General features: G+C 42.0%; 1 protein-coding gene across 1 annotated transcript; it reads right to left on the minus strand.

Annotated features, from left to right (window-relative positions):
* Window positions 1-455: 455 nt before the first annotated feature.
* Window positions 456-15,093, minus strand: fam171a2b (family with sequence similarity 171 member A2b). The gene is made up of 8 exons (XM_085171187.1): window positions 14,797-15,093; window positions 10,435-10,662; window positions 9,531-9,623; window positions 7,123-7,281; window positions 6,623-6,802; window positions 6,411-6,524; window positions 5,793-5,919; window positions 456-5,206 (listed from the first exon to the last, which is right to left on the minus strand). The coding sequence occupies exons 1-8, from the start codon at window positions 14,891-14,893 to the stop codon at window positions 3,718-3,720; spliced, it is 2,487 nt and encodes an 828-aa protein (XP_085027313.1). The 5' UTR covers window positions 14,894-15,093; the 3' UTR covers window positions 456-3,717.
* Between the last annotated feature and the right edge of the window lie 616 nt (window positions 15,094-15,709).

Genomic DNA, 15,709 nt, shown 5'->3' on the forward strand with positions numbered 1-15,709 from the left:
AACATTATTGTTGTGTATTTTGCTTTATTTTGGTATGGTTTTTTTTTTTAAATCAAAGTGAATTAATTGATTTTATTTTATTTATTTGAAAACACTTAGTTTTCTAAATATTTGATACCTCAGGTTTACTTTATTCTTTTATCTTCTTGTCAGGTTTTTTGCCTGCTTCCTGATTTAGTTTGGCAGTGAGTTGTGTTTTGTGTCTTGTATTTAGATTTACTTTAATTGTATCTTTGATCTTGATTAATTTCAGCTGTTTGTTTTCCTCCAGCTGTTTCCTCTCCCCTTGATTGCCCTCAGTATCCTTTGGTAGAACATCTATTTGCCATCTGTTTGTTCTGCTACATTCACTTTTCCAACAGCTTTGCTAGTTTGCTATTTTTCTTCATGGACTTTTGACCTAATTAGAGGCTAGTTTTGATGTGGTTTTCAAAATAAAATCCCAAACACAGACAGACCGTGGGAACAAATTTATTTCTATTTTGTCTCATGTACAGAAAGTTGAATCAATTTACAGTTTACAAACAACTGACCAGGTGAATGAAGCCGATGATTTACTGCACAGGATGAAAGCCTACAGCTCAGTCCTCTTGATGCTCTTAACTATCAAAAACATCCAGCACGGTAGGTTGCCAGATTTGAAGTTTCCTCTCAGGGATTCGGTGTCAAATCGTTCACCAAATCTGAGAAAACACTTCATTAGCAAAACATAGACAAGCAAGAAAAGCCACGATTGCACAACTCAATACTTTCCATATCTGGCTCAAAAAAAATAAAAGTACACTTACAGCAGTGGGCGCAACATTTTAGCAGGATTCGATTCATGGTTGTGCTATTCTTCAGACTTTGAGTTACATCACATTTTCAGCTTGCTTCGTAGGCTACTGACACAGGCTTATGAACAGCAAGCGAATGGTACAAAGGACCAACATGTCAGCATGACTTTTATACAGCCGTTTTCCCTTCATAAGCAACCCATTACTCTGCAAAAACCACCAACAAAACAGCCGCCAGCCTCGCTAAGTTCACAGTTGTTGAATAGGCAGTGGTGATGCTAGTAACAGCAGGAGCGTGTTGGTCAGTATGTTATCGTTGTAAACATTTACGACCGGAAGTGAATTTCGTTAGAACTGGATTAAGGGAAAAGTCAGTGTATCTTCGTGAAGTTCATTTGGCAACACAGTCCAATGCATCATTTTGTGCCAAACATCCTTGTTATCAATAATAATAGTTTAAAAAAAATCATTAAAAACACCCTATTCTACATTTAACATGCACATTGTATACACATAAAATCTCATATAGATCATACCATTTACAGGTTCAGTGAAAAAAGAGGATAGATACAAGAAATTAAGATATCCAAGGACGGAATAGCCGCAAGAAAAGTTGTCTGTTTTGGCAGGCATGCTCCCCAGAGTGACGCGTGTTGCTGTTGTTGTTACCGCAATGCAGTGTGCTTATCAGTGCCTGCCGATCTCGACAGTGAGTTTAGGTGACCGCTGACTGCATTTTAAAAAGGGACCGGCATGCCTATCACTCGATCCTATGTGAAAGAAGGCACTTACAGGAGAGAAGTGGTTCAGGCTCTGTCTACAGGCAACCCCCGCTGATCTCAGTAGGATACTTCAGAAATAGTAAGTCTTCAAGTAAAAGCGGTTTGGAACTACGCTTGTTTCTTGGCGTTTAGGGGTTGTCTAGCAGGAACTTGTAGGGGAGGGCTTTTGGTGCCTTCTGTTTATTTCATACATTCATATGCATGCAACCTTTCTATACCAAATGGTCTTTCAAATATCTGGGCATGTATTTACACAAGATAAATGGGTCATTCCATATAAAATCAGCCAAATCTGGGGAAAAAAATCCCACCTGACCCCCTCAGAAGCTTCCACGGCTTCCCCCGCCCCCCTCAAATTTAATGAGGTCATGCAAATTTTTACCTTCATTCTATAAATACTGTCCAAGTTAAAGGCCCTCAAAGTACACAGGGTTTTACTTGAGTTTTTAACATCATAAATGTTAGAAACTGTGAGCAAATCAATGTTGCACCATCTCCAAGTGTCACAGTCTAAAAGTTATAATGTTGCTTTTGATGAAGACAGATTTTACATAAACAACTCTAATATTTCACCAGAGAAAACTCAAAAAATGTGCATTTTGAGTAAACTTTCAAGGATCGTATCACCCAGTGGGTGGGATAGTAAGCTATAGCATATGAATGGTTCCCGTTTTGATCTACGTGGGCGATCGTGGCTCAAGAGTTGGGAGTTCGCCTTGTAATCGGAAGGTTGCCGGTTCGAGCCCCGGCTTGGACAATCTCGGATCGTTGTGTCCTTTGGCAAGATACTTCACCCGTTGCCTACTGGTGTTGGTCAGAGAGCCCAGTGGCGCCAGTGTCCGGCAGCCTCACCTCTGTCAGTGCACCCCAGGGTGGCTGTGGCTACAATGTAGCTGCCATCACCTGTGTGTGAACGGGTGGATGACTGAATATGTAAAGCACTTTGGGGTCCTTAGGGACTAGTAAAGCACTATATAAATACAGGCCATTTACCATTTACGTCTCTATATCAGGCTTATCTTCCAACTGTGATTCCTACACAGTGATCTTTCAACACACCTGAATGTAGCGCACAGTTGTGGAATCAAGAAATGACATTGGTGCTCACATACTGTGTTTAATCATTTGGATAAATCACATTTATCCAACAATTTTAGGTTCTAAAGAAGTTTTTCAAAATCCTTGAGGGTCTCCAGATTTTCTTCGGCCATTACTTTTGTTCAGCGCAAGTGTTCTCATATGTTGACCTATACTCAGAGCATCCACTAAAGTTGTTGTATAAAAAATCTGCTGATTCAAACAGGGTCAGGTGGGAGGCACTGATTGATTTTTACTGGAATGACCCAAATGCAACAAAGTCTCTGCTGGCCAAAACTCTCACCAAGAGAAGAAAGGCAGAAATGCGTACTTTTGGCAAAATTGTACAGTAGATCACTGTGATATTACAGAGAAGATGGAGATGATGCTGAACAGTTCAAATCATTACTATTTGAGTAAGTAATTACAACACATGAACACAGTACAGGAGGAAGAGGAAATCAAGAACATCCCTGAAGGAGCAAAATGCAAGTTGCACGTTGGACTTTATAATATTTCTGTAATCTGTTCACAAGAGCTCAAGGACAAACTTTCACAACTTCTTCAGACAGGGAAGCTGTTTCGGAGTAGAGAAGAAAAAAGAAGCTCACATCTTCTACAGTCATTGTGAGCATTTGGGTAGAATTAGTCCAGGGAAAAAAGCCTAATTTGCCAAAAATTCCCATCAGTCCCATAAAAAATGCCATCCACTTCCAAATACTCTGTAAGTATCAATCAATAAGTTATCAAATTATTAGCAAGTGCTCTATTCTTATATTTTGCTCTATAAAATGGCTATTTCCACAGTCAGTATGTGCAATGGCTCAGACCATGGTTCAGTGACAGGTGATTGAAGACAGGGTTCACAATAAACTGGACAGATTTCAATCTACAACTCAGTGGAAACCAGAGGGATTAACTGACAGTGAGGCTACGAGAGTAACTGGCAAACACAAAGGTCAAACAACAACCTGGATATGGATTGGTGAAGCAGTGGCTGTGCTTATTGTGACCTCCCTCTCGGTGATGTGAAAGAGGAGTCTTTCACAAGGCTGTTATAGTTCCAGTGTTCATTCGAAAGCTCACTTCCTGGGGTGGAAAACCATCAGAGGCCTGTCTTCGATCTTCTGCCAGGGGCTCTTCTTGTTCTCATCTTTGTCCTCGGAATCATCCTCTGGGCTGGTCATGGAGTCGCGGCGGTTCTCGCTGTTGCTGCTGCGGCTGCTGTTCACGCGGCTGCGTCCTCTTCTAGGGATGGTGGATCCTCGGGAGGACGGGCCTTCGTCTAGAAGAGGGGTTAGGGAGTTCTCCTCGGGAGAGACGGGACGTCCCTCACTGCTGCTGGGCTCGCTGTGGTCCGGGTAGGCCAGCTTGGAGTAACTCTTCCCGCCGCTGCTGCTAACACCGTGGCCCTTCCGTCCTCCCGTTCCCCAGCGCTCATCTTTTCCCTTTCTAATTCCAGCTGATTTTCGCTCTTGGGCCTCAAGAGGAGGTTCCAGGTTGACATCCCGGGGAGTGCTGCTGGAGCCACCTCCGAATCCACCACCGCCACTGAGGTCATTCCCAACATCTATGTAGGAGTGACGCACGTGAGCGTTAGCTCGACCATCAAGAGAGATGAACCACGCCCTCGGGTGTTGTTTAACTCCAAGTTCCAGGAGCTTCTTCTCTGTCAGAGCTTGCAGTTCCCCGTTCATCTGAGCCATGGTGGAATCGTTGAATAGCACTGGGATGGTCACAGGTCCCCCGGACGAGTCAGATGCCCAGCTCGGTTCCTCAGAGTCGTCGCCTTGAGATCCTCCTTGCTGTTGCTGCTGCTGGCCTTGTTTCTGGGAGTGGTGGTGATGGTGCTGCTGGCCTCCTCCCATCTGTGTGCCATCTTTGTCTTGATCCTTCTGGTCCTTGCCATCTTTGCCAGAAAACTCAGATGGCAGGCGCATGTAGTGGGCGGGGATAACCAGGGTTGGCACCATGCTGCGGTACATGTTCTCCTTCATCTGGTCAATGGAGCTGCAAAAGATGATCTGACCTGGTTGGGTGTTGAGGGAAGTAGGTCGGGCAAGGCTGTCTGCTGCTGCTGCGGAATAATCCGGAGGCTTGTCGGACTGGCTTGGGACGTAGCCTTGGAAGCGAGGTGGGGACGGGGGATCGGAGGAGTACCCTCGATTGTCGTTGGCGTTGTGGTGTCTGTGATAGTCGGACTCCTTGTTGTCTTTGGGGCTGTAGTTCCGGTTGTAGTCGTCATGCAGCAAAGGGCTGTCCAAGTTGTTGGTCTCTGTGGCACGTGTAACCTTCATGGGGAAGCTTTCACCCCGTTGGGAACCTGACGCATTTTTACCCTTTGCGTGTCGCAGCATGTGGGCTGGAACATGCTTAGTTAAATCCTCCCTTGAACTCTGGTAGTCTCGCGATGGCGACAAGTCAGATTTGTCATTGGAGGGGCCTGATTCAACATGGCCTCCACAGATCAGATTTAGCCGTGACGTGGATGTGCCCTGGTCTCTCTTAGCACCGTTTAGATTGGATGTGTGAGGTTTGCCTTGCTGTCGACGTGGTTTCAGACACTTCCGTCTGAAAGATAAACAAAAAATGAAAGTCAGAAGGAAGCAAAACGGCTCCAATAAAGGGGAGGGATTTAAAAAACTGTCTAATGAAGCAGGAACTTAAACCCATAAAGCTAGTTTTTAAGACCTTTATCATAGGCAAGATCAGTACATCACTGGAAAAAACAGGTTCACTATCTGACGCATGTTTTTTGCCCTCTGGTGGACTATTTGTGTACTGCAGTACTCAATAACTCAAACTTAATTTGTTAAAGTTCCATTTCAAATAAAGTATGAAGGGTTATTGTACACAAGAAACTTTTAATTAATTAATTTTTCATATGTTATTTTATAGTAAAAAAAAGGAAACATGTCTACTGGAGTATCTTTGCTCAAAATAAGCTTTCATCGGACCTTAATTAAGCCCACATTTAAAACAAGCTGTTTTAGATGTGTAGAACATCCTCTGGTAAGCTATTTTCCTTATAATTGGTCGCCCCTCATAAACAGCAGGTGGGTGTGGTCCTAATTTATTGATAGTAGGACTAAAAGAAACCCACGTTTTGCTACAAATAGAAACCTAAAAGTGAGACCTGGACCTATGCTCCCCACACCTGCAGTAGTAGAGCAGCACACAGAGCAGGATGAGCACCAGCAGGGCCAGCGATCCCAGGATGGAGAGCAGGAACAGAGTGTGGTAGGTGGTGATATCCCTCAAGCCTGGATGAGACAAACCTAAACCTGCAAGACATCATTGCAAAAGTTAACTCAGATTCATTCATAGCATGTCAGCTCCCTATTATACTGTCCAAACAACTGCTAGTTTGTCTGTAAAGTGAGTGAGGAGGAAAGAATTTGATTTACATCGATCATGAAATAATCAGGAACTTGGTTCAGCTGATAATAGCTACATGGCGCCACACATTGGTTTTGCTGTCACCATCTTGGTGTCTGTTTCAGCCAGAGGAGTCACCCCCTGGTGGCCATTAAAAACGGATGCAAGTTTAAGGAAGCTATCATTTTTCATACGATCAATGCTTCAAACTCAAGGCTATTTAACCTTGTCCTACAAAATCACCTTGTTTATTGATTTATTATTGAGTTCCTCAGGGACGATAAAGTGAATCTTATAGTAAAGGCTTCTTGTTATCTGTGTTTCTGCAGCAGTATAAAGGCACGTGAAGAGTCACCAGTTAACATTTTAGCAAAAACAGCCATTTCATTTTCAATACCTGAAGACGTCGGAAAGGCAGCCAACCAGTATCCCATCTGAGGAACCACGACGTTCCAGACAAACTGCGTCCCGTCCTTTTTGATGTAGCCCGTCCCGTTCCGAACCCACAGCCCTGGAGGAAAGAAAATGATCAGCAGCCTCTAAGTACAGTCATACATACATAGTTTGCATTAATAAAAGACTATTTGTAAGTTTTAGCGCACAGCTTACCCGTCTTTGGCTGATACAGCCAAGCGGGCACACTCGTGGCCATCCTGTTTCGGGTGTCCGATGGCAGCGGCACAGAGATGTGGATCGGATCTGATACGCGGATGACGCCGCCATCTTTATCAAAAAGCTGAATGCTGACCACTGCCAGCGCCGTCAAGTCCATCCACCCAGTTTCTGCACCTGTATTGGTGGTGAGGCACAAATACAAACAGCTAAAAATGAACAGAATAATAACTCTGATCTTTATTTTGCTACCAGACAAGTTGGAACCGTCACATTTTTGGTATACGAGTGGTTATAAATGACAATAAATTAGCAAAGTAGCAGCAATTTATTTACAGCAAGCTTATAGTCAGATCTGGGACAACTAAAATATCCATGCAAACTGCGGTGTTAAGATTTTATTGGAAAGACTTAGAAATGAAACCTCCTCAGATGATCCAGAAAGGCACAGAAACTTGGACCACACTGTAACATCAGTTTGACAGACTGACACTGACCTGAGCTGTTGGTCTCTTGGCCCAGCAGGAAGGGGAATCCCCCGATTTCATACTGGCTCCTGGCTGTGGTCAGCACAGCAGTGAGCGCTGTGTAGTTGGAGCTGGACGGCAGCTGAATGGACTTCCTCTGGAGCTGCACCAGCGGCTGGTTACGAGCCCCTGAAAAAGAAACAATCCCCCTCCTCACAGTCTGTCACGCCTACAAACACCGTGTTTGTTTCTGTTTGTTTGTTTATCTCATTATTAGCAGGATTATGGAGGATTTGCCACAAAATTTCTTGAACGGTGGCGACTGCTACAACTCAGAAGTGGTTAATTTTTGGAGTGGATCCAACTCTGGATCTGGTAACTGTTTAACCATAGACAAGAAAAACTGGTTACATGTTCACAAATATGCATTACTTCGCAATGAAGTAAGTAAAATTAGGAAAAAGAAAACAAACCTGATCAAAATACCTGCTGGGTTTCCAGGGATTTCATTTATACAGGGTGCGGAGGGAATACAGTACAGTCTCAGAGCTCTGCTGTTGTGTAACGGCTCAGTCACAGGAGGGTAAAAACAGGAACCACTGAACTGTTTCATACAATAGTTGTGGTGACCAAATGTTCACCCAAAATTAATGTGCAACACCCTCAACCTCTGAATGTCCACTCTCAATACAAAGTTGTATTTTTACTCAGTTGTATATCGAATTTGTATATTTTATTCTATTTTATTCTACTGTATATAGTATTTTATTCTATTCTGTACAGTTGTGTACATTATATTATTCATATTGTATTCTAATTTTTGCTATATAACTTTTGCACTGTCCACTTCCTGCTGTGACAAAACTAATTTCCCACGTGTGGGACTAATAAAGGTTATCTTATCTTTATCTCATCTGGTTGCCAGTTGGTTGTATTCTGGTTATATTCTAGAGGTTGGAATCACCATACATCCCACGATACGATATTATTGCAATTTTTTAAAAATATTTTGCGATATTCAGATTCTGTACATAAAGGTAAACTTTATCAATATTCATTTTCTCTAATATCAAAGTCTCACACTCAGTCTTTCTCTCATTTCAGTTTTATTGTTGACAAACTGAACGGTTTGTATTACAGTCTAGTCCAACTTAACTGAATCAACCATCTGGTACAATTATAGCTATTCTGAACTATGCAGTTTATGAAAACTATGCAGCCCCTTCAGCAACTGAAGAATTTGAAAGTAAATTAAAACAAAATATAATTTTACATTAAATAAAAAAGTTTTTAACTTAATTAAAATAAAACATGTCTTAAATTAAAATAAGTAAACTGTCATGTTTATTGCTGCCAAAAAAAAAGTTAAACACATTTGGACAGTGAAGGAATGTCAGGATTCTTGCTCAGAAAAAGGATCAACATGCTCTGAAGTCAGAGCACAAAAACCTTTTTTGTAACAAAATATCGATTTCTGCTGTCCCTGTATCCATACATTATTAGCAAACAAAATATCACGATGCTACACAGTATCGATGTTTTCCCCCACCCCTATTATATTCCTACACAGGTGAGGTGTCAGGTGTCGTGTGTGGATGCGAGGAAGAGATGACCCAAACGCAGGACGTTGATTTATGAAGGATTACCACGGTGTTTATTATTGGCTGACTGAACTGAAAACACACAGAAACGGCAGTGACAACATCAATGACAAGACAATAAACTGATGAAACTGAGGGACTTGAATACACGGGCGAAATGATGAGCGATTAGGGGCAGGTGAGTAAACAGCTGGACTTGGGAAGATAACTAGAACATAATGCACACAGACTAGGGCTAACACAATAAAACAGGAAGTGGAACATACGGAAGATAAACAGTGAATATGAACTGAAAATACCTGACGTGAGGCTGTCGAGCACATTTGTAATTGTGCAGTTAAATTGCCCCTGAAGCAACGGCATCGCTGTCTGTGGATTAATTTCTACATTTCTGTTTTAGATCTTCAAGTTTCAGGCTGAACTCTGAACATAAGCCAGTTAGTGTGAACTTCTGTGCAACAGATTTGCTATTTTCTACATTTTGTTGCAGTTAATCATCAAAATGTCACAAACAGATTGCATGTAATTAGCAACTTGCCTCCTTTCAAATGCAAATTGATATCCGTCTGTCTCTTCTTACTGCTAATTTGACACACCAAGATTGCTTTCAAGACAGCAACTAATTGGAAGTGGGTGCAGAACCAATTCAAAACAACCATTAAAAGGCAACGAGATTGCGATGATTTGCAATAATTTTGGTTTTGAAAAATAAAAAATAAAAACTCAAATAGCCAAACTGAACAATCCAAATCACCACAACAGAACTATCGTTTTCTAATGAGTCTATATTATTTTAAATATGTTCTGCATGAGGCTTTTTTTAGAAGCTGTTTTTACCTGGAGACCCAGAGAGCACCTGCAGGACGTCATCGTACAGAATAAGAGTTCCCGGCCTCTGAACGAGCAGGTACAGGCTGACTGCCGCATACACTACAAGAAGAAGAAGATGAAATCAGCAGATTTCACAGGTGCAGGAACGCTGCTGAGACAGAGTTTGTTTTAAGACTCAAACTAATAAAAATAACCATCATCTAGGCAAAAGCAGCTCCATAACCTCAAGGCTAAAGGGAAAAAAACTGGATTCTGTGGGTGAATTACACAAGACGCAGTTTTTAAATCCAGTCTCCTCGTCCTCATCGACAGGCCAGCAACAAAACAAAAAAGACATTTTTTTATTCCCACAATTAAAAACAAGAGATCCTGTGATCCTGTTCTAAAAAACCTCAGCTGTGGCACTACCAGGCTTCATGCAACAGAAATGCTGCTTCCATTTTAATCACAGCAGTATCGAAGCCAAGCGCAGCCTTTGGAGTAACCTTAAATGGATGAGGTAGGTCAACAGGTAAAAATACTCATCTCCTTCTACAGCAGGGGTCTTGAACTCCAGGCCTCGAGGGCCGGTGTCCTGCAAATTTTAGATCTCACCCTGGGTCAACACACCTGAATCAAATGATTAGTTCATTACCAGGCCTCTGGAGAACATGTTGAGGAGGCAATTTAGCCATTTAAATCAGCTGTGTTGGATCAAGGACACATCTAAAGCCTGCAGGACACCGGCCCTCGAGGCCTGGAGTTCGAGACCCCTGTTCTACAGCTTCCACGTAGGTTTTATTATCTACTGGATGTATATAAAAGATGGACATAGCATCTAATGTTTCTATACTCGACATTTTAACAGCTCAACTTTTACTTGCCAAGAAGAGAAAAAAAGCAAACAAGTCATAAAATGCGCTGGACGTACGCGGGATGCGGCTGGAGTGCCAGGGCACAGAGTTGGTGACGTAGTCTTGTTTGGAGGCTGTAATAATGACCCATGTTCCCGCACGGTACAGGAAGTTGACTCTCACCACGCCATCTTTGCCAGCACGGCTGGACGCCAACAGGGTCTGGTTACCGTGTACTTCCACCTGAGCGTCTGCCAACGGGGACAGGTCGCTGTTGTCGAACACCTGGACTCTTATTTGCACCTCTGCAAGGAGAAAAAGAGGGAGAGTAATTAGCCAGTAGCTAACTGATGCGTGTTTTGAACAAACAAGGCTAATATTTTGTCAATTATTGAACAGAATAAAAGATATTTCTTCTTTAACATTTCTGTCATATTAAAAGCGAAGCTTTCCGATTCACCAGTCTTGTGTCGTCTCATTAAACTGCAGTTTTAAAGATCTAATTACACTTGAGTATGGCTCAATTTATCGAGTCCCCCTCAGCTGTCCTACAAGGACGGCATAATTATGCAGCAGCGTTACAGTGTCATTCAAAATGACCTACACGGAGCGAAGGCCGCATAATTAGCATGAAACACAGCATGTGCCCCATCAGGTGAAATAAAAACATTAAATACACTTTGTGTTTTATTTACTATAATAATTAGAATTGCCCGAGGAGATAATCAGGCTTTAGGTTTAATCACATTAACAGAGATGGTTTTTGTATTAAAAGTTTTCTGAAAAGTTATGTTTAAAAATGGTAATGTTAAATTTCCTCAGTTAATTACTTACATTAAATAAGTTCAAATTAAAGTAATTAATGATTTTTGCTATAAGTGTTCAGAAAGTTTGTTTAAATATGCAAATATATTCCTATTAAGTAAGTATTAAATTACATACGTACAAGTGACAAAATTGGGTTAAATAAACATTTTAACTTCATTTTTTCAAAAAAGAAAGACAATAGAAGCAAAATGGCCCAATATTTAAAAACATATGTTTTTGTCTATAGTTAGCAAACAGCACTGTTAAATCTAACAGTTCATATCGACTCATAGATATTCAGGATGTTTAGCTGACAATAATATTTTTGTGCTGATGAAAAAAAGTTATGGTGATTCTCAGTAATAACTTACTTTCATGTATATAAAAGGTAGTTTCGTTTTTTTAAAACAATGAAATCTCTTTTGCATGACTCTATTAGACTAAGGGTGCTTTATGTTCTGAAGCATGTTATAAAATGCAAAAACCGCAATGATGAGCAAGTGCTTTGGCGACAGTGGGAAGGAAAAACTCCCGTCTAACAGGAAGAAAACTCTGGCATAGCCATTAAGGGAAGTTATCTGCCACGACTGGCTTGGGGGTGAGTGGAGGAGGACAAAGAACCGCTGTGGAAGAAAGCCAGAGATAAATAATAAGTAATAATTAAAGCAGAGTGGTGTATAAACACACAGTGAGTGGAACAAAAATCTAAATAATCTTATTTATCCTTTACTAAGCCTTTTAGCTCCTCCCACTTTAAGCCAGCTTTCTTCTGATTGGCTGACCCTTGTAAACTGAAGGTTTGAACATCAGGTGGGTGGGGCTTCTGTGCCTGAGATGAGAGCTTAAAGGTATCTCCTGTTACTGACATCACACAGATCCAAGACCAGAAAAAAATAGCTTAAAGCTGAATGTTTAGGTCAGTGTGCAGCATGGTCTATCGTGCATCCACCGTAGTAACAATATATCTACGTGACAGAAAATTAGGAAAAGCATAATAGGTCTCCTTTAAGGGCATCGGCGACTATAACATCACCAGGAGGTGTAACAGCATGTATATTATGAGTCAACAGATGTGACTGATGAAGAATGCATTCAGAGTTTTAAATGCATTGACCGGTGAGCTGTGTGCGCTGCTGCTGCAGACTAATCACTTCCAGCAGGGGATGATTGTTGTTGTTAGTTTGATGATGATGTTTGTAGTCATCACAGCCACACCCGTCACAAATCCGTTGCGTGGCTATTTCCGCCCCTCATCCCCTCATCATTCTTGTCAGCTCGGGAACATTTTCTCATCTCGTCTCTTGGACGTAGATGTGGGTCACGCTGGGGATGTTCCCATGGATACAAGCTGACACTCCAAAAAGCTGGCTCGTTGTGTTTCAGTCCCTGAAGGACTGCGAGCTAAAACCGCGCAGGCCTCCAGCGACAAACCCCTCGATGCACAACTCTTCCAGAGACGCCAGCTAATGGCTGCATTCAGATAATAAGCAGTATGTTTGTGTGTGGGTGTTTGTGTGTCCAGATCCACGGTGCATGCATAAATGCTGCCATCCATTAACATAAATTGTCCAATAAAGGCTCCTTTGTGTGTGTGTAGAGAGGATTTCCTCAATCTGGGCTCCTCACTTGAAGGCTTGAAGCAGCTCCATTGACACAAACACTGAGAGTCACAGTGAGACACAGTGGGAATTTTTCACTCCCTCAGTGTCCTTCAGAAGTGATTCAGTGGACGCATCTCAAAACAACTTAAATTCACCGAATTGTTGTCAAAATCGAAGGCAGTTTGTGCTTTTCTTTTAATATAATCGCCATAAACTCTTCTTTAGGGACTGAAATGTGAAAGTGTCATTGTTTTTCAACCCATTATATGTTTTACAGGAAGATTATTTAAAGGCTCCGATTGTGTTTATCATCCCTGCGCTGTTTCTGTTATCTCTGACGTTATGTTTTAAAGTCATATGCAAAAAGGAGCAAACCTGACTCAATATGGATGCAAAGATGGATTAGGCTTTGGTGTAAGCTTGTTTTGATTTAATCTATTTCCTTCCAAAACAAGCAACATCTCCACCAACCCAGATAGCAAACAATGTATTTCACATCTGGAGTTTACTTATAAGTAATGTTTGGCCTCAAATAACTCAGGCTTTGTCAATTAAATGACCAACTGTTAGAAAAGAGTGAAATGTTCACAGAAATTCAGTGTAACATCATAAAAAGGACATGAGTGAGCCAATATTTGGTCTTACTGGGTAAAAAAATGATTCGAAAAATGTGTTTTTTTTTAACTAACACATGTTTGGACTTGCTTTCAGCCACATGTGCAGTTTTCTCACGGGCCACATTTGTCTTCGACCAACAATGTTGGCTCAGGGTGAATCTGGCTGCTCCAACTCAGTCACAGGACCACAGTGCAAGGGCCTGATCTCAGGTGTGTGGTGACAGTAGCTGACCCAAAGAACACCTGCCAGGGCTGTAACCGAGCAGTAAGTACATAAAGCGGCACAACTTAGGCCCGAATGTGTCAGCAATCTGACATTTCTAAATACAGGAATAGATTTGTAGCACTGTGCAAAAGCTTGCAGGTCAGGAGAACTGCTGAGCTGTTCCCGAAACAAGCCTGACGCATCAATTAAATTACAATTTCCTCCCTCGAGGCAAAGGTGCAAAGTCAAACATTTCTTAAAGGAGAGGCGGAAGCAGCATTCAGAACCTTTTTCTAAAAGTAAAAGTGACAATATGAAAACTAAAGTGAAGAATTATCAATAAAAATCCACTTTTCACTGCACATAATAAAAGATACAGGACCTCTGTAGTTCCAGTTTATTATTAGCTTGCTTTTGAGACTCTACAAATAAGGACGATGATTAAAAAGAAGAACATTTCCTTCTATGGTGTGGAGCTGTAAACGGAGAAGGTCACAACAGGAAAGCACTGCAAGTGCAAGTAACTCAAATACTGTATACTCAGTTACATTCCTCCACTCTCTGTGCCTGTGACCATTCATGCATGTCAAAAATAGCTGCAGGCATGCATAATGCAACGTAATTACATAATGTGCTTAAACATGCACCACAATAATATAAACACGGAGTGTGTTAAGGCCTCTGCTGAAGCATTATTTAACGGAACAATAGCGGGGGGGTTTTCTCGTGCAGGGAAATTGATTTTGGAGTGAAGAAATCTAAAATGTTGGCTCAGGCACTGACACATTTCCAAGCTCGCAGGCCCTCCTGCTCCCACTGTTACTCACTGTGCAAAGCAACAATGACACACATGAAGGCCCGGCTTAGTTGGGCCTGACACTGCACAGGAACAACAGACTCAGGCCTGCACTCACATCTGAATCTCTCACATCTGCACAGCACGGGGACATAACCAGCTCACGGCCACCAGCGTGGCCTCTCTGTCAAAGCAACTCGCAGATATTAAAGAATCTATACCCCGAAAAGACGACGCTATCCCGGGGCAAGCACGGGAAAAAGCCTCGCTTGTAATTAACCGTCAATATCTTTCAGGTTGCCATAAAATCAGGGCGCATCGCTGCACAGATCGACTGATTGTCGACAAAAGCAGTAAAAATGCAACCACTCCCATCTCCTCATTGTGCCGCATCCCCCGTATGGCGAGCTTACCCAGTGCTCCCTGATCTGGAAGAGATTTGGCCAGCGCCTCCCAGACCGCGCACACCGACACGAAGAGGAGCAAACGGGAGATGCAGTTGGCTGGCATCCTTGCAGCTACATCTCTAGTCCCAGACCGGCGGCCGTGTGTCCATATTTCTGATTTTTTTCCCCCCCTTCAGACGTCTTTGAATGGAGCCGAGATGCTGCCGACTGTGTGGGCTTCGCCTTGTTTTTATTGTCTGAGGAGGAGCGCAGGAAAGAGAGCTACGTTTCCCTCTGCTGATCTCCAGTGGAACAGCGACCCATCTGCACTACTCTGATACCAATCTGGACCCTTCGTGGACCTTTAATCGGGAGGTCAAAGTCCCTGCTCGGATTGTGATTATTAATTATTAGATTATTAATCTCAGTTTTTCATTTTTTTTAATCAATGCGTGAAACAGAGGGCATCTTTAAAAGCCTGTATTATGATAAACCTCAATAACAGACCGGAAATTACTTCAACCAAAATAATAATCTAGTTCATCAGCATTAAACAAGGACAGATATAACAGCAGGATAATGCAGTGTTGTTTCTGATGGCATCCATAGGTGCTGACCTTTTGCTAACCATGTATTTTAGAGGAGGCCAAAACTATGGAAGTCTGTTTCCGCCACTAAAAAAAATCCATAACTCGAAATTTCGATTTATTAACTCAAAATTTTGAGAAAAGTAACTCGAAATTTCGAGTTAGGGCAGCCAATCAGTAATCTATGTGAATGATGTCATTTCCTTGTTAGCCCCCAGGTACAAATGCTACAGCTACCGGTTTTACATCCAGTCATGAATGCACAGATTGCTGAGTATTTTCAGTGTGGCTTCAAAAATGATGAACTCCTTGTGTTATTAGCGGAGTCACATGGCGTTACTATCAGCAAACGT

This window comes from Neolamprologus multifasciatus, chromosome 8 (assembly GCF_963576455.1).
Source record: "Neolamprologus multifasciatus chromosome 8, fNeoMul1.2, whole genome shotgun sequence".
NCBI lineage: Eukaryota > Metazoa > Chordata > Actinopteri > Cichliformes > Cichlidae > Neolamprologus > Neolamprologus multifasciatus.

Coding starts and splice junctions, on each gene's coding strand:
- fam171a2b (XM_085171187.1), bottom strand. CDS start 14,893: ATGCCAGCCAACTGCATCTCCCGTTTGCTCCTCTTCGTGTCGGTGTGC. Junction 10,663..14,796: donor TCCAGATCAGGGAGCACTGG/GTAAGCTCGCCA, acceptor TTCTCCTTGCAG/AGGTGCAAATAAGAGTCCAG. Junction 6,803..7,122: donor CCAAGAGACCAACAGCTCAG/GTCAGTGTCAGT, acceptor CCACCAATACAG/GTGCAGAAACTGGGTGGATG.